General features: G+C 33.4%; 2 protein-coding genes across 2 annotated transcripts in view; one reads left to right on the top strand and one right to left on the bottom strand.

Moving 5' to 3' along the window:
• The window catches only part of Mitf (transcription factor Mitf), a 147,305-nt gene extending 131,860 nt beyond the window's left edge, over window positions 1-15,445 (bottom strand). Inside the window, exon 1 of the mRNA XM_083045803.1 lies at window positions 15,415-15,445. The gene's annotated coding sequence lies outside the window, so the exon portion shown is untranslated. The remainder of the gene's footprint in view (window positions 1-15,414) is intronic.
• Window positions 1,131-13,953, top strand: Daw (activin beta chain dawdle). The gene is made up of 4 exons (XM_083045656.1): window positions 1,131-2,792; window positions 7,516-7,776; window positions 8,803-9,185; window positions 11,532-13,953. Exons 1-4 carry the CDS (start codon window positions 2,378-2,380, stop codon window positions 11,691-11,693), a joined length of 1,221 nt encoding a protein of 406 aa, XP_082901782.1. The 5' UTR covers window positions 1,131-2,377; the 3' UTR covers window positions 11,694-13,953.
• Window positions 15,446-19,317: the final 3,872 nt, after the last annotated feature.

Raw genomic sequence — 19,317 nt, 5'->3', positions numbered from 1 at the left:
TTACTATTCAAGTCCCAAAAAGATAGGCATAGTTATAATCTCAGAAATTATTTTTGAGTCATTATACATGAGACTTTACAGCAACAAATTATAAAAGTAAAATAAAATCAATAATAAAGATATAAAGAAAAAAAAACAAAATTGAAATTAATTAACTATTGATTATATATCTAATAAATATTAATTTTAAATAAATATTAATAAATATAAATTTTAATAAATCTATAAATATCTCTTAATGAGAGAGAAATTTCATTAATGATTTTCTTTAATGAGAGAAATTAATTTTATCTGTTTAAAAAAATTAATCGAAAAGACTCTGATATATAAATACAAATTCAAATATAAAAAGGAGCTAGTAAAAGTCAGGCACAAATATTAGATAAATTAATAACATAATTATTTTTAAATTCCTCTACACTTATTTTGAACATTTCAGTTCCTTCCTTTGGACGATTTTCAATATATCAAGGGGGAGGAAGAAGGACAAAGTCGGAAGGCGAATGTCCTGACCTCGGCAATAAACAAATAGTTCTCTTGCTTATAGTATTTATAAAGTAATAATGTTATTAAATCAATACTATTGATTTGTTTATTGCGGAGATTAGGACGTTTGCCCCTTATTTTCCCATTCCCTCCTTTGATATAATGTGGATAATCCGAAACGTTCAAAATAAATATAAAAGAATATAAAAATTAATATAGGTGCCTGGCTCTTATTAGCCCCTTTTTATACCTGAATTTATATTTTTAAAAAATTAAATATAAATTAATATTTATATAGTAATTTCAAAGATATATGCTTTGCGTCTCTAAATAATTCACGAAAGAAATTGAAAACATTTCATCATTAGTGTACGCCTTTTATCTTGCTTCGTAATATCAAAGAACTACATTGATTTCATCGAGAGAAAGAATCTTTTATGGTTCACCAAAATGCTAATCACCAAAATAAAACACCTTCCACCAGAGCAGCGATAAACTCCAACCTACTAAGACAGATTCGAGATTTCAGGAACCGCCAATGGACCACCCATTCTATCGGCAGCATGTTCGCGGCGCGTGCTTGCGCTGATATCAGCCTCGCTCTCGCCCCCGTATTGGTCCCGGCGGCTGTAGAGCAAAGTTCATGAAGCCTCTGCAGAGTCAACTACATCACCGGATCATCGTAACGATTCACCTCCAGTCTCCGTGAACGCGTCGTTGAAGACGTCGGTCAATCCGAAGGAAAATTGTCCTCGGGAATCGATCCGCGATACGGATGTCGACCTCTTCCTACGTTCGCATAAAAGTCGCTGCCGACTCCGCAGGTTGATATTTAAAATGCAGAAATATAATAGTGCTTAAAGAAATAAGAAGAATGAAGCAGCAATCGCAATCTCGCGAGATATCGACTCGCTGATTGCAGTGACCCGCCTAGCCTGCTGCAACTTTGTCAATAAGATTGATATATTATTACGCAAATTGCGCGAGTATCACTGGAATTTCTAAAAGGAAAAAGGATTCCTAGAAGATCGCCTCAATTCAAATGACATAATCGACTTTGAAAATTATACATGGTACATATTATATTCACGCGAAATATCCATGCCATGCATCGAATCAATCGTCCGACTGAAAGAAGATTCTAATAATTTCTAGGCTTGAAAATCGCCGATAAAATATTCGACAAAGACACCTTCTCGACGATGTACAAAGATTACTGAATGTCGCTAAGTATATACTGCCGATTAAATTCGGCGTTCATTAAACTCGATCTTGACAAAATACTGTCAGTTAGATGGAAAAAAAACATTATCACCAAAACATTGTCGAAATCGACTAAAGAAGAAAGAAAATTAAAGAAGAATTGATTTAAATCAATCGCTGTCTAAATTGCGATTGTTTAATTGCGTTTATTGATATTTTTAACGTGTGGCAATAACAGCCTAACTTTAAAGTTACCTTCAATTCTATATTATACCATTCAAGCCTGTAAATATTTTTGTAATCTATCTTTCCGGAGCGTCACAGGACGAATTAAACAACAGAGAAAGTGAAAAAGAGAGAGAGTTACGTTGTCAAAGAATTCTCAAGAACTCAACAAAACTAGAATATTCGAGAAAATAAATATATCGAATAAAAGTAGCTATCGTCCGCAACCCGACACAGATCGTTTGAATTCGTCAAGCTTTCAAAGTCATTCTCCGAAGTTGCTTGTTTTGATCAAATTCGTGAATTTGCGTTAACGGTGGTGAACTCACAGTAAAAGATAATTGTGTATTCTGTAACTAGTGTATTGTAAATGTTAAACTAAAAAAAAAGATACAGTTGTTTTGTGCGATACATCGCGTTTATCTTTTTAAACTCGCAATTTCTAGCGAACAGCGGTGAAAAAATGCGTCTACTCGTAACGTTTTTTATTATCCTCTTTGCGGGCGGCAACGTGGCGGACTGGTCAAAGATGACCAACCCATTGATAAAAGTGTGGTATACTTTCCTCCCTCATTCGTCGTCCGAATCATTGGCTAGCAACGAAAACGACTGCGCTGGTTGCGTGCAGAATAAGGTCAACGTGATCGATCCCGACCCGTTCTTGACCGAGCTAAGAGTGGAGTATGTGAAGCAGCAGATCCTGAAGAAGCTGCGGCTGTCGAAGCCGCCTGAGGTCTCGATGCCGCTGTCGACCTTGCCGAAGCCTTTGATAAACGGCAATGTGTTCGAACTTCGACCTGGGGCGCCACCCGAGCCGGAAAAACCGGCGGAACACTTCTACGGGAAAACCGACCAAGTCATCGTGTTCCCAACCGAAGGTACGATTTTGACGAGTCTAAGTAGATGATTCGATATTTAATTCGTAATTATCCATTTTAATTTTGGAATTAGTATGAAGAAAGAAACTATTTGAAATAATAATATACATATATGTATATCATATTCTCCCACCCGAAAAAAAGATTCTGAAAAAGTATGTGTATGTAATGTATAAATCTATTTTATTGCAGTATAAGAGAATATTAAGGCGGTTATAACATATACTTGACCAACATATAAAAATTATTTTGATAAATCTTGTGTTTTTATTATCTTATGTTTATGTTTAATTTTATAAAAAAAATAGAGATAAGAAAATAATAGAAGAAAACTTATCACCATCTCCCCTGTCTAATGGGTCTTGAAATATTACAGTACGAATTTTATGAAATAAGATCTTAAAAATATGTTTTATTTGCATAGTTACATGTAGATTATTGCAAAAATATTCGACCACACGCAGATTGCTAATGAACGAATATTCAAGCTCGATGTATAAATACAGAAAAAATGAAGAATGAATAACTCGTGAGAAAATACGCGTCATTCGCGAATATTGAGCGCGCGTCATTCTCATAGTATAGTCCTAGCCTCTGAGTGCTCGAACACGAAATAAAATGAATATCGAGTGTGCGCGCTTTTTCGAGGGAGCATAGATGAAGTGAATCTGTAAATGAACTATTGTGCCAGAAATATATCCGAGTACTTGATCGATACGACGAGAAAATTTGAAAATTTATAATAAATTGCACAAGAATGTGCGTCCACAAGTAATACATTATTAACTTATTAAATAAACTTGCATACATACACATAACTTTTCGTTTACATAATTGTTCTATATAATGTTTAAAAAATATAAATACAATAAAAAAATTATTATTTTCATAATTCGTTAAGCATTTAAAACGGCTTATATTAGAGCAAATATATAATTATTGGAAAATTACTAAAATTTAAAAACTCTGGATTTTAATTTCTTTATACACGATTTCTCCTCTAAGTTACTGCGAGACTGAATATTACATTTTCTGCGTAATCATCTAGCATTCAATTTTACATTCGTGCACATCCAACATATTCACACGCGAAGCTGACCGTCTTGCATCGAAAGCTCACCTCACCGAGAAGCTCGTTTCTTTCTCTTTATGTACAGCTGGCTGGCCGTTCCTCTCGACAACCCCTTCTTGGCCAGCCAGACGAGAAATACCGACGGGGATATGAATATTGCACGGCTCCCTCGAAATAAACGAGAACCGGTAACAATGACGGCGTTTCTCTCTCGCGACACAGTACTTCTGGATAGAGGACGACCGACTGGGACCATGAATTTCAAATTTTCCGCGGCGATGCAAATACGGAAACCGCGCGAACGACGCACGTATGAATCCCGGCGGCGCGGCGGAAATTTACCTCGAATTACGACGCAAAATCACGGTTCCAACGTTTTAATCGCCCGTGTGAATCATTTTCGACATGTTCAAAACGAATTTCTTAAAGTCACGAGAAAACCTTTCTCTTGATGGCTCGCCCTGTCCGAGTTTTGTTATTTGTATATTTGGGTTTTCTCGAACGCAAGAGAATAGATGAATAATGAAAATTCGAATGAGTGGATAAGCTTTTCACTTACGTTTTTATCGCGACGGTTAAAAATAGTAGGCGATAAAGTATATACATATATATACGTGTTGAAAAGATAAAAAGATAATTTTTGAACTACGGACTATATACGTCACGCGAAAGTTTTTACATTTTAAATCAGCTGTTTTCATTCTGACACATTACCGCGTCATGCAATTTTATTTGCAACGAATACATGATTTACGAACACATAATTTCTTGCAGTTGTAACGGAACGTAAAAATACGATAATATAATCGTTCATTGGCTGCACGAATATGTTAAATGTTAGTGCTCCAAATTTTCTTTTCACGCTTCTTACGCGATGTTTCTCGCGCACGCGATTGTGACTCTATAATAACAAAAACTTCGATCCTGTTATTGCGATATTTTTTTTTAGATTTTTCAAATAACAATCAATATGTCAATTTCGTAAATTTTTAAAGTTTTCGATCTCAAATCTCTCTGACTGTAGTTTGTTATGTCAATTGAATTTACTCGCGGGAAGAAAATCTACATCTTTTCATGCTCTTATAATCGCGTTTCGATTTTGCGTGAAAGTTTTTTCTTTTTTTTTTTTTTATAACCATTCGTTAACAAACAAGTTTTTCAAACATCACGCTTTATCGAATTCTCTGTTTTCTAGATAATTCAGTGAAATTTAAAAGGAAAGTTTCAATTAATTTGCGCGACCTCTCTATTTACAATTCGTGAACCAATATTTTTCGAATTCAAATTCGCAATAATATCAGACTTAAAAAAAAAAATATATATATATAATTGTTTCTCCATGCTCGCGATATAGGCATGATGTTAACTGTAGCCTGCAGCCGTTGTCATCCAATATGACACGACACTACATATGTATTTTATATCTTCCTCTTTCCAACACGAAAATTACACAAACCTATTCGGCATAGTCCAATTCTCTTTTTATCTAATTCCGATACGAATCCGCAACGTGCATCACATGTTGTACGCACGTATGTAAGTCGTAATATTGGCGCGGAACATTCGGCCTCGTTAACCCGCAGCGATTGCAGCGCGAGAGCTGCAGATTACGATGATGCGGTCGAGACCAGCGAACCGGAAGTGTTCATCGCGCTGTCGAATTCGCGACATCGGAAAGTAGTTCGAGTATGTCCTGAAGATATATCGCACGGAACGGATGTTCCGCAAATATCTCGATCCGGAAATCGCATGTGTAAATATAAAACTTATGAGTTTCGAGGAAAAACCTGAGCAAATTTTTAACGTTTCAAGCGAGATATACACGGTACAATAATCTTTGAATATTTACTGGAATTATGTCGTATCAATTAAGTGTTCTAATTCCGATACCGCATAAAAAGTAATAAAGACAACATCTAATATAGAATAATAAAAACAACATTATTATTGCGCTTGATCGAATGTTTATTAATCATTCGATCATTATGTTGTAAGTAATTTACATTGTTATTGATAAGTTGCATAGTTTGCATAATTGTCAATTGCGCTTTCACCGGCTTGAGAAAGTTGTTTACATTCCATGTGACCCCAACGTCTTTAACAAAATTCGAAATTTTATTCTATTGTATATTACTCTCTATTTCTAGAAATTATTTGTATTTAATAATTTATAAAATTAGTATTTTTAAAAAACCTATAGGATATATTGGGAGGGGAAAGATTCGTACGTGTTTACAAAATATGTAAATATTATTCTCATATCGACGGATGCAATAATCACGTGTATATCAAGCGGATGAGAAAAATGCGTACTGTACACCGACAAAAATACGACGCATATGCGGATATACTGCTGCTGACATTTGGCACGTGTTGTGAAACGGTATGAGTTCACTCTAATGCCTGGCGTTGCTTAATTCTTGGCTATAAATCATACGAAAGTGGCGATCAATCGGACGCGGCGCTGATCGGCCAAGAATCCACTCGGAAATAATTTCGACGCGCTTGATAGCGCGTTATATCGCGCGGGATCGTTATGCAGAAATCGATCAAAAGTTGAAAAGCTGTTTTTCGTGTCAACGATTTTAATTTAATTTAAAATTTTGAAACAGCGATCTATAATATCAAAGAGTTTAAAAAATAACTTGGAATTGCTAATTTTAAACTTTCAACAAAACTCTATTGTAATGAATTTCTCCTTCGTGTATATCGGAAAAAAAAAAAAAAAAACAAATGGCTTAATAATTATAAATCCACAAATATGTACGTAAAAAATATAGTCAAGAATAATTTTTAAATATCTTGTTTTTCACTGCATATGTCTTTATAATAATAGATTTTTGTTCATCGCACGTGGATGATTCGATTACCAATGTTCTGTTTAACTTCACACTCACTTATCGCGCATACTCGCTCAGAAATATCCTTTGCCGCACTTTGTGCCCGGCTACTAGGGCCTTTTAAAGCGCACTTTTCCAGATAATTGTGGTTCCAATTGAGGCTTGCTTGGAGTATCGCCGTAAATTGCAGACCGATCGCACGCTAAAGGCGTACTCTCAAAAGTCTCGAATAACTGAGTCTCCAATGTCGTTCGTTGGCATACTAAATTAATTTGTAATAGGATAGCCCGCAAATACATGTTCGTCATAGAGTAGAGGCAACCGGATAGCTATCTGATCTCTCGCAAGTCAAATGAGGAATATTAAAATTATTGATGGTACAAAAAGTAAAATAACACATATTCGTTTCTTTTTTGAGAAACAAATTTCCCTCCCGTGCTCTATTTTTATGTAAAAAAGGTGTATCTTTGAATTCTTCTGAATAAGATATATTCTTGAATTAACGAACAAAATTCAAGGATTTGCTGTTTTCTCTTTCTCCGTTTATTTTTTAATTATTTGCCAATTCATAATTTTCCTCTTTTTATGTCAAATATCCTATAAGTTTATCTATATATATTTTTGAAATTGTAATAAAACATTTTTTATATAAGTATGTCGCGTTTAAAATAAATCATTTTCCATCTAAGAACCTCAAAGTATCAGGAATCAAAGAATTTGGCAAGGAAAGTCAATTCATCATCTACGATCGGATTTTTTCTTCGACCCTCTCAAGAAATTGATCAAGATCCGACGATTTCGCGTGTTACAGGTGTAGCCGATTCGACAAAATACCGTCAGAGTTCGAATCACATAACAGGTTTCAACGCGGCGGCCGATTTCACGTTTTACCTGCCGAACGAGATGCTATACGTCGACGTGACTTCGGCGGAACTCTGGTTCTATAAGGAACAGGTCGAGAACGATGATGAGCTCAAGCAGACTTTCGTCCTATCTGAGCTCGATCACTGGGATCTGGGCGGCAGCTTCGAAAAGAACACCGTCATGGCAATCTTCGAGACCGATATCGAAGGTGGGTAAATGGCGGATAGAATTTCCTCTCTTTCCTATCCCCCATCGTCTATCAGTCACGAATTCACGTCGCATAGAAATCTTTCGCTGCGAAATTTCGTTATCTCGTAGCACTGCATGCACTTGCGAACCAGTCCATTGCACAATTTCGTCCCTTATCGAAAATTTGATACGAATAACAAAAAATAATTTTCTCATATCGCGGAACGATTTATAATATGTATAGCTACGAGATGCGATTGTTGAACGTTTGAATTAAAACTTTGCGGGCATTTATTATTTGTACGAAAATTTGTGCAACAAGATGCGATTGTCGCATTTAAAACTCGTGATGAGCGGATTATAATGAATATAATACAAAAAAGAACATATAAAAAAAAGAATTTATGACAATTATAACAGTTGGTTCCTATCATCTGCTAAAGATTGCTAAAGTTGTTATTTAGCCCTGGTATTAAGGACTTTAGACCGAGGAAACAATAAGCGAAAAAAAACATTACACAAAGCATTTCTACATAGCGATATTGCCTCTCACATCGTATAAGTAAATTATCACAATGTAAATATGATTTATTATACTGAATGATGTCTGAGTGAATTAAAGCGATAGAAATTTCATTTTTCTTTTGTAATAATTGACATAATTTAACACTGTACTAGATTTTATAATTAATACTTTAATTAGTATTTTTTCAGCAAAATTCAAGTTTTATTAGAAAAGTATCACTTAATAATATTGATATAAAAAATTTCATTTAGCTTTCTAAAATAATTCAAATTAATTAAGAAGTTAAAAATCCTTTATATTAAAACTCTTATTGAAAAAACTAAGCAGATTAATTTAAAAAAATTTTTTTATAGATAAAAATTTCTAATTACAAAGTAATTAAATTAATTTAGAAAAAATCATTTTTTTTTTTTTTTTTTTTTTGCGAAACGTTGGATTTTGCGATGTGCAATGAATTTCTTTGCAATTCGTCATACAACATTATATCTTACGAAATTCCGATCTTTTTTTTTTTTCTAGAGGGTTGGGTAAAGACGGACATAAAATTCATAGTGAAAAAATGGATAAGTCGACACCGACTAAACCATGCCATTCAAGTAGCTTGCACCACCTGCTCAACCAACCATGACATCTCGCCGGTGTCCGTCGAGCAGACTCTGAAACCATTCCTAGTAATTCATACAGCACCGTTGCCACAGAGGAATAGGCCCAAGAGAAATTCGAATTGCCTACCCGAGATGAAAGAGTGCTGTCGGGACGATCTCTATATCAACTTTCGAGACATCGGCTGGAGCGACTGGATCCTGCATCCGAGCGGATATCACGCGTACTTTTGCCGAGGATCCTGCTCCACAGCAGCATCCTTAACTAACAGCGCCTCACCTTATAACAACGTTATCAGAGTGAGTGTAACGCTTTCTTTCTCACATTTTTGGCAGTCGATCAAAGATTGCAATTAATAATGCTTAATATACGGATCTAATTCGAATTAAATTTAAGAATAGAGATGCTTTTTTCTTTCAAACAGTACTAATGACACTGATGATATTAACGTTAAAGTTGACTACTACTAGATTTAATCAATTTAATGATATTGTGTGATTTGTATTACAAATTTAAATTTGTTTAACATAAGTATTTAAAATTCAATATTTATTTTGAAATTTTTTTAAACAAAAAAGATGATTATTTACTTGCTACGTAAATCTATAAAGATATCGTCTTGTAGATATCGTTCTTAACTTTGGTACTCTTATTTTTTAACATTACTAACATATTTTTCATCTTACAGTATCGTTCAGTTCCTCTTATTATCGCCAAAATTTGTTACTTCATTCTTGTCTCATATCAATACTGTTCACAATGATAGGAACTCTTGGATAGTAATTAGTTAATACTTATGTGATTATGTTATTACTTATTCTGTCCTATCTACATTGTTACAACTTGCGCTCATAATTGCTCAGAAGAAACAAGAGAAAAGGGGAAAACTTCCATCTATGTTTAAATAACGTGGCAATCTTATCTCGCTCATGTCAGATCGTACGGAGCGCAGATGCGTAACAACCGATTATCGCGCTGCGGAAGAAAATGTGTCGTCAGTGTCGTCAGTGTGAGATTTATATTCGTTTTTTATATTTTCTTTGTGAAAAGAAGTGGCGCGATGAGAGAAACGCTGACGTGCGTCTCTCGCTATTTCGAAAATTACATGTCTCTTCGCGTGCTCCTCCGCGGCTTCATCGGCGATCGTATCGCATTACGTAAAGCATATTGCTAATAATAAACATCGCTGATATGTCGAAGACTTATTAATTTGTAAATAATCTCGGAAGCTAATAATTGGAAAATATTCCGCATTTAAGAAATTTATTTCGTTCTATCGAGAAAATTATTTTAACGTCTTACACACCCCTTTATCATAAGCAGAATTTTATTTACAAATTTTATTTTCATGTGTAATAAAATAATACTTGAACTTGAAAGTAATCGAAAACGTTCTCATAATCTTTCATGTGTTTTTAATATGAAAATTTGCCATTAAAGGAAGGGAAATTTCGCACGTAGCTTTTATTATAACTCTCTATAAAAAGTGTTCACACCAAGCAAAATAATTCTTTTCCACATCTCTTACGGCCAATTTACACTTTACTTAACGTAAAAAAAATATAATCGTGCTGCATAACCGCGTCCTTTATTACCCGCATTAATTGTTAATAAAAGTCGGGAGGAGGCACTCTTGTTATACTCGCGGCACATAACGTGGGTAATATAGTTTGCAACTCGTAACGATAATGGGGCGTTAAGACTCCATTATCACGCAACGTAAAACCCCATTAACTTACGTCTATGCTTTCTGCCATATACGAAGCGTGACGCGAGAAATATCGTTTGCATATGCGAAATGGAGATAATTTTTTTATATTCAGTCGCCTATGGACGACTGAGAAGAACGATATTCGCTCTCTATTGCTTCTCATCCTCGTTCTACATGCTATTTCTCACAAAACGTCTCATTATTAAAACACCGAGTACTGCAACTCGTGCGCAAATGATTAAAATATATTTTAAAATGTACACTGAGAGAATTTTCTTTTAGAATTTACCCTGAAAATCATGGTAATCGTGGGACGATATGATATGGAAAGATTTTTATGAGAATTTCTCTGATTAATATTTATCACAATAAAAATAATATCTATTACAATAAAATATAAAATATGTTTAATTAATTTTACTATGCAGTTTAGTAAAATTAATCAAACATGTTTTATATTTTATTGTGATAAATATTAATCAGAGGAATCTTTCCTTACCATATTGTCCCACGATTACCATGATTTTCAGGGTATTAAATTCTAAGAGAAAATTATCTCTGTGTATTTCAATTTTGACAATCAAACTTCTAATAATGTCTTTTCTCGAATACAAAAAATATTGATTATCTAAATTATTGCAAAAATTAAATAAAATTTGTAATTAATTTCAAGCAACTATAAAAAGATTATATTTAAAAAAAAGACATTCAAGAACAAAGAAATGAAAAAAGTTTCTGATTTTTTCATCATAGTTATATGTATTCTATAAAAATATTTCTTTTATATTTTTTATTATAATTTTAAGTCTATTTCTATGTAGTTTTACTAAATTTCAACTGAAAAGTCATTTGAGGAAATCGCGTATAAATGATATAAACTCAATCTACTCACAATCCTCACAAATTATTAAGAAAATTTTACTTCATCTTACAGAAGTTGTTAACCAAGGACGGAATCCAGCAGAAGAGCAAGATAGCGCCGTGCTGCTCACCGACGCAACTCGCCCCGCTTCAATTGCTCTACATCGACACGAACAACACGATCACCCAGAAAACATTGCCGAACATGGTGGTGGAGGCTTGCGGTTGCATGTGACACCGCACTATCTCGAAGGCGGACAGGGTGACGGACTAGTTAGTTACTCTCGGTGACGAGAAGACGAAGGACGAGACGATTGACCGACCTCCTTACGCCACCTCGTATCAAGAGATTCCTGCTTGCGCTTAATCACCGTGAGTCTGAACTTTCGCCGAAGTGCTTGCAAAATCCGTCTGTCTCGTTTCGAAGAGATCGGTCGTGCGAAAGCGCACGGGAGCGATGATGATCGACTCTCTGAGATACCACGGCGGTAATAAGGACACGCTATCGTCACGTCACGCGAGCTTACTCGTTTTATTATGTATGTTATATTACATATAAGTAGATAAAATTATCTCATCGATCTGAATCTTCTATAATTGAAGCCTTTCTATTTTATTTGTCAACTTTTATTGTTATTTATATTGCTTCGTAGAGAGTATTAATCATTTATTCATTCATAAGTTATACGCACAAAATAATGCATAATTTTTACAATGTGCGAATCGCTGATAAAAAGACACGACATCGTAATAATATCATAAATTTCAGTAAAATACTTTAACTGTTTCATCGAACGATTCGAATGACAAATCGTAGTAAATTGATACATAATAGCCGTACTATATACTTGTCCGTTCGATAATATAACGCAATAGGACAAAACATGAGCTTACGTGACGCAACAACAGTACGTCCATACGTGAAATCTCGTCCTTAGGTTGATTGCCCGAACCGCGAAATCGACTCGAGCGAGCGCTCGCGGTGCCATGGGAAATTAAGGCGTAAATTAAGGCGAGCCGAACCGTGGAGAGAGAGAGAGAGCTCGTTACGTATTTTAGCGTAGGTACCGACACCCCCGCGTATGCCCGCTGTACGTCTACAAGGCCGATAGCGAGAGACCCTTCGGGCAATTTCGACAACGAACTTTACGCCGTCGCGTCTGACTATACGTAAGACCGTTTCTACTGTTTCCATTGCAAATCTCCGTCGAGAACCTTCTAGCGAATGTAGGGAGCCCACGATTACATCCTGACAAATTGCTTTCCAGTGTAATGCGATATACGATCTAATTTAATTCTTTGTAGAGAAAATTATGAAAAGAGAGCGATTTTTTGCAGGGAAATATCTTCCAGCTCGGTTGCTCATCTGACTGACAGGCAACATATTTTATCTTTTATTTTCGGTTTCAAATTATCGTAACATATTGAGAAATTATGGTATAAATAATATTATCCTATGAGATATAAATAATATTTTATAAATAATATTATCTTATAGATATTGTTGACAACATCTGAAGTAATTAAGCCAGATAAATCAATTGACTCAAATGCTTTCAATCATTTCGATATCAAAAGACTGTAAGAAATATATCTTTCACACGTCAATTTCTGTCCTCAAAAAATTGCAAAACTGTATAATGAAATAACATATACTTCTCGAAGGTAACGATAATTTTGAACTGACGATATAACAAACAACGCATTAGAAGCTGTACACAGTATTTTCTTATACGAAAAACTATTCAATGCATAATCCGAAAACCATTATATCGAGCCCGACTTAGATTTGTATTTGCAATTAGTTGCGTAATGATGTACGTATATTCGTAGAATTTATTTATTGCTAGGATTTTTAACATCGTCGCCTTGTCGTCGGCGATTGGCTCGCGGGCACGACTGCAGCAAGCAATAAAATGCAATAAAATGCAATAAAATGCAATAGCGATTATTCTAGAGATAAATATGCGGCATAATATTGATAAGTATATTATTAAACGACAGGCTATAAGCGTCGACTGTAGTTGACACGCCAAGATAAACGACGAGAGACTTGTCGAAAGCTTCCGGAGCAATAAAAGGCGGTCCGATATTATCGATTCGTTCTTTCTTCATAAAATCTTACGGCTCGCATACGGAGCGTGAGATAAGTGCATTCGCGAGAAATAAATTGATTCTTTCCGCGATGTTGTTCAAGTACACAAAAGGCAGGGAGGTGGACTTTTTTTCTTTCATATTTCAATCTTCATGAATCACCGATTCACTTTAATTAATCTTAATTTAACCAAAAATGTCGCATTAATAAAGATCTTACCGAAATTTTAATTTTTCTCTCTGTGAGTCTATATTAAGATATACTTGTATTACGTGTGATAAACTTTTTCATTAGATACAATTATTATAAGTGAATAAGTATGTAAATAATGTATTATCGGATTTGTAACGTTTGTAACATTTTAATTGAGTTTACTCGCGCATGATTTAATCATCATACGCGAAATAAAAAAAAATGTATTAATAAACGAGTTGTATTCTGTGTATATAATATTTTTATGAGATATATATGTCACACACAACTGGGATCTGTTGAACGTCGAAATAAGTCGCGTTCAAACTCACGTCACACATTTTTCAGCCACGCCCGAAAGCCCGACTAGGGGGAGAATTCATCGGAGGCGGATGAGGGCAAAAACTGTGGACGAACTTCCGCGCGGCTTCGAGAGTGGATTAGCGAGTTCTTTTCAAAAAATACATTTCGCGTTTCCTCCCCTCCCCCTCCCCCTTCATCCCTCTGGCGTAACGCTCGATAAACCTTTCCCGAGTAAATCCATCTCGCCCGGTTTCTCCCTCGGCGCCATGTAAATATATCATTCGTGTTTTGCTGTACGCGGTGCCACGTCTCTGCAAATGAATTTCCTGGAGCGCTTCCTTCCTCCGTCCGGGAGACAGACACAGAAACGGTGGCGAGGAGAAAAGGAGGAAGAGAAAGAGGAAACGAAAGTGGAAGAAAGAGAGAGAGAGAAAGAGGCAAGTGAAGAGAGGATGGCTACGCGCGAGTGAAGAGAGACGAAATAGGAAGTGGAAAAGAAAACAAGTACCAGACAGAAAGCGAGAGACAATGGGTGGCACTGTACAGCGGGATCGAAACCGAGTATGTCCTTTAGAGACATTAAATGCAACAGGGAAGTAATAGTTACCGCGACTCTGCACGAAACAAGTGTATGTCTTTGGTGACAGAAACGAGATAGTATAATCTTTATTTATACGGAATCCCCCTGGCTTCTGTTTTGCTTTCATATCGAATTCTCCTTATTTATTAAGGATAGCTTTTTATCTTTATCTTTCTTTCTAAAAAAGACATGTTAAGTCGATTCTCGCAAGTATTGTTGCATCTTTTCCGCGATGTTGATTGACTGTCTCAATTCACATTATATTCGTAGTATCGAAAGGCTGTCATCGCGAGGGTTAGCAGTTTAACAGTTTGTTCAAAATAAAATTAAATAAAATAATAATGTTTTAAATAATATGTTATATTACTTTAAACTCGATTAATATTTTTGACAGTTATCAGCTGATTTCTGTCAAAAAATATTAATCGTGGATAAGGTGTTATAACATATTATTTACAACATATTATTATTTTAATATTTTTTACATATTATTTTAAAATTTAATTAGCAAATTAAAAAAAATTAAAATTAACCCTCGCGATGACAGTCTCTCGATGCTACGAATATAACGCACAATGCGAATAGAAACAGTCAATCTGCATCGCGGAAAAGATGCAACAATACTTGCGAGAATCGACTCAACATGCCTTTTTTAGAAAGGGATGTTATAATATTTTAAATTCGATTAATATTTTTAACAATTATCAGTTAATTTTTGTCAAAAAATATTAATCGCGAATAAGATATTATAACATATTATTTAAAACATATTAATTTCTCACTCACCGATATGTGCAATAACGGAGTTGTAGTACAGCAGTTGCAGCACATTGATCTGAAAACAAAATATTCAAATTATATATATACATATGCGTGTTTCGAATAACTCATAAACAATGCAGTTTAGAAAAAATGTTTTATTTTGCATACCTCACAGTTGTTCCGCTGTCGCCCGATGCCTCCCTGGGCCTCCTCCTCCTCTCTTGGTCCTTCGTAGCACTCACGACATTCGCGAAAACACGAATAATTACGATTGTCCGACACTTTACGCGGCACTCCCGACACGCGAAACTTTACACGGCACTCCCGACGCGCGACACTTTACACGGCACTCCCGACACGACGCGTGAATCGCACTGTGTATCACAGTGCTACCTGTAACAAATAAAGTACATACATATATTAGAATAATCTTATTATTTCGCAATTAAAATATACACAATATAAATATAAATATGTAAGCTAGAATATTTAATTAGCAAATTTTTACTTTATTAATATTTTTTGACAGAAATCAGCTGATTAAAGCGATAATTTGCTAATTAATTTTTAAAATAATACGTTATAAAAATTCAAATAATATGTTTTAAATAATGTCATAATACTTTAAACTCGATTTTTGACAGTTATCAGCTGATTTCTGTCAAAAAATATTAATCGAAATTAAGGTATTATAACATATTATTTACAACATATTACTATTTTAATTTTTATAACATATTATTATTTCAAAATTTAATTAGCAAATTTTCGCTTTATTAATATTTTTTGACAGAGATCAGCCGATTAAAGCGTTAATTTGCTAATTACTTTTTAAAATAATAATATGTTTTAAATAATATGTTGTAATATTTTTGACAGTTATCAGCTGATTTCTGTCAAAAAATATTAATAAAGAATAAAGTATTATACCATATTTACAACATATATTTAAATTTTTTACCAATTATTATTTTAAAATTTAATTAACAAATTAACGCTTTAATCAGCTGACTTCTGTGAAAAAATATTAATCGAATTTAAACAAACTTTATATTATTTTTTTTTTAATATCATTCTTTTTAACATAAAATCGAAGAATGGCGTGCGCGTAGCGCACGCTTGTGTTGTTCTAGTGATTCCAAACGGAAATCATAATATTATTGCCATAAATAATACATTTTTTTCTTTATACTTCAAAAAAAAAATATATATGTATATGTATATACATATGTATATTTTTTTGGAAGTATTTTGACTAATACATATTAACTTTGTATTCTAAAATATTTCTTTTAATTTTTTCTAAAAATAAGATTGCATTTCGTATTATGCTTTATACTTAAATATATGTATATATATTGGAAGTATAAAGCATACAAAGTACAATCTTATTTTTAGAAAAATTAAAAGAAATATGTATTAGTCAAAATAGATATATACTGGCATTAAAACTAATTGTAAGGTTAAATGCAATGTCTTATTAGTTTGTAATACATTTGTAATTAATGAGTAGAGGCAATGATCAACTAATGTTCGGAATTATTAAGTAAATGGAAATGACGTCTGTAATATTATGAGACGACATGTCACACGATACAGAAGAAAGATATTTTTCACACAGGTTTAGCACGGAATGCGCATGGCTTGTTTTAAATTTTTGTTAATATGTGCACGCATTTTTTATAAAAAATATTTAGTATACCTTTCTTGTTAAATGTGCAATAAGATTATAGACAAAGATTGATACAATATATATATATATATATATATCTTAACAAATATCGAACGAATTATTATATTTTAGTCTGCTTTCACACACATAAAAATATAAATTATACAATTTCTTTATACAATTTTTTAACTCTAATGTAAATTAATGTGAATAACACACATCACGCGCGCGTAAACAAAACTCTTTAACTAGTGAAATAATTCGTGAAATTCCATATTATATTTCTGTTTGCAATTATTATTCATTATAAATTAAAGCAATTAATATAATTCTATTGTGTGACTTTAAATTGAATAATAATAAAATTATATATAAAAATAAAATTCATTCTCTAAATATAAATTTTTTTATTAAAATTTTTTAATATTGTTCTTTGCTTTAGAAAATATATGTATGAGTTTATAATATAACAACATTATTACAGAATTGCAAAAAGACTTCAAAATTAATAGGACATCGGTGTTTCAAAGAGAAGTTAATAATATTTTAAATTACGAGATTTTTTCTATATTTCATATTTCATACAACGACGTTGTTTATTTTAGCCCAAAGAAGAAGAAGAAAAAGAGAAAGAAAGAGTTTTATATATTCGCATGATACTTTTTATCTCATTATACATAGTCGACGAGAATCGTATTCATCATTCTGTTCTATATGGCCCGATCGATATATTCGCTCAAGACGAATCCGGCGTCCAGCCAGGTTTTGTTACGGTACTACAATATTTATTCGCTCGCGTTGGCAGTCGTAGCCGGTTAACGCGCGTTTCCCGCACGATAACGAGTTTAACGTTACGTGACGTTGCCTCGCCGCGAATTAATTGCGTCCGCGCGAGCGCGCGAGTGCGAGTGCAATGGTAATTTCGATCGCTGTCGCTGCTACTGCACTTCGCCTGTCAATCAATCGTGCGGAATTGTGGCCGGTGAACGTTTTCGTGTGCATGTGTGCGCCTGCATGCGAGCGCGCTACGCCACCGTCCGTATTATTTCGCTCCAAAGTCCGGCGATTACTTTAATTAAGCATTTACTGATTGCGGCGGAAAAATGAAAATAATGCACCGCCGATAAAGCACTGACATGCGAAAGGGCCGTATCGCCACGTAACATCGTATGACCTTTTTACTCGACAGCTGTATCTTAGCGGATAGCGACTTCAATTTGCAGCTGATAATGTTGCAAGAAGACGCTCGTAAGGAGTGCAAGTTAAATACAAAACTACGTTGCAAAAAGTACAATATTCTAAATTTAAAAAAAAAAAGCACAGTAATTTTTTACGTTTGCGGAATTGATGTGAATTTTTTTTATTTTATTAAGAATTTAGAGTTTCTTGTACACAGAGAGAATTTTCTCTTAGAATTTACCCTGAAAATAATGGTAATCGTGGATCAATATGGAAAGAATTTTATGAGAATTTCTCTAATTAATATTTATCACAAAAATATTTATCATAAAAAATAATAATAGCTATCACAATAAAATATAAAATATGTTTGATTAATTTTATTAAAAGTATAGTAAAATTTACTAAAAGTATAAAATTAATCAAATATATTTTATATTTTATTGTGATAGATATTATTTTTTATTGTGATAAATAATTAATCAGATAAATTTTCATAAAATTTTTTCCATACCATATTGTCCCACGATTGCCATGATTTTCAGGGTAAATTCTAAAAGAAAATTCTCTCTGTGTAAAGAATTTAAATAATTAAAAAAAGGTACTGTTATATAGTTATCTTTTGAAATATATTAAATTTGCTAAAAAGTAGAAATTTTACATAAGTGATAAAAAACTTTTTAAAATAGCGAATTAAAAATCAGAAATTAAAAGCTTTTGGCGAATTAAATTTTAAAACATTGTGCACACAAATATAATAATAATTAATTTCTAGATTAATTCCTAATTTCATTTTTATTTTAAGAAATATAATTAAAAGCTCATTTATCAAAATATTCAAAATTATGAAAATATCCAATCAAAAACATTCAATTAAAATATAAAATATAATATTCTCACGCTTAATATTATAAAATTAACAACAAATGAGAAAGAAAATATTGTAGTACCGTAACGCAATAAAAATGATTGTTGAGTTTAAATGATTCCTCGCTTAAATATGTATTTCGCAAATTATTGCTTCGAAATTAATTCAAAAGTTGAAAATTGATGTAAATTTTAATCAACGACGAAAC

The sequence above is a fragment of the Prenolepis imparis genome, unplaced genomic scaffold (assembly GCF_030444845.1).
Source record: "Prenolepis imparis isolate NDT839.2.m4 unplaced genomic scaffold, iyPreImpa1.0 SCAF_9, whole genome shotgun sequence".
Classification (NCBI taxonomy): Eukaryota; Metazoa; Arthropoda; class Insecta; order Hymenoptera; family Formicidae; genus Prenolepis; species Prenolepis imparis.
This window is presented reverse-complemented; position numbering and strand designations above follow the sequence as displayed.

Bases quoted from the DNA above. Each gene is read 5' to 3' on its own strand.
- Daw (XM_083045656.1), top strand. From the start codon at position 2,378: ATGCGTCTACTCGTAACGTTTTTTATTATCCTCTTTGCGGGCGGCAAC. The intron at 2,793-7,515 runs GTACGATTTTGA...CGCGTGTTACAG, and splicing joins CATCGTGTTCCCAACCGAAG to GTGTAGCCGATTCGACAAAA. The intron at 9,186-11,531 runs GTGAGTGTAACG...TTCATCTTACAG, and splicing joins CTTATAACAACGTTATCAGA to AAGTTGTTAACCAAGGACGG.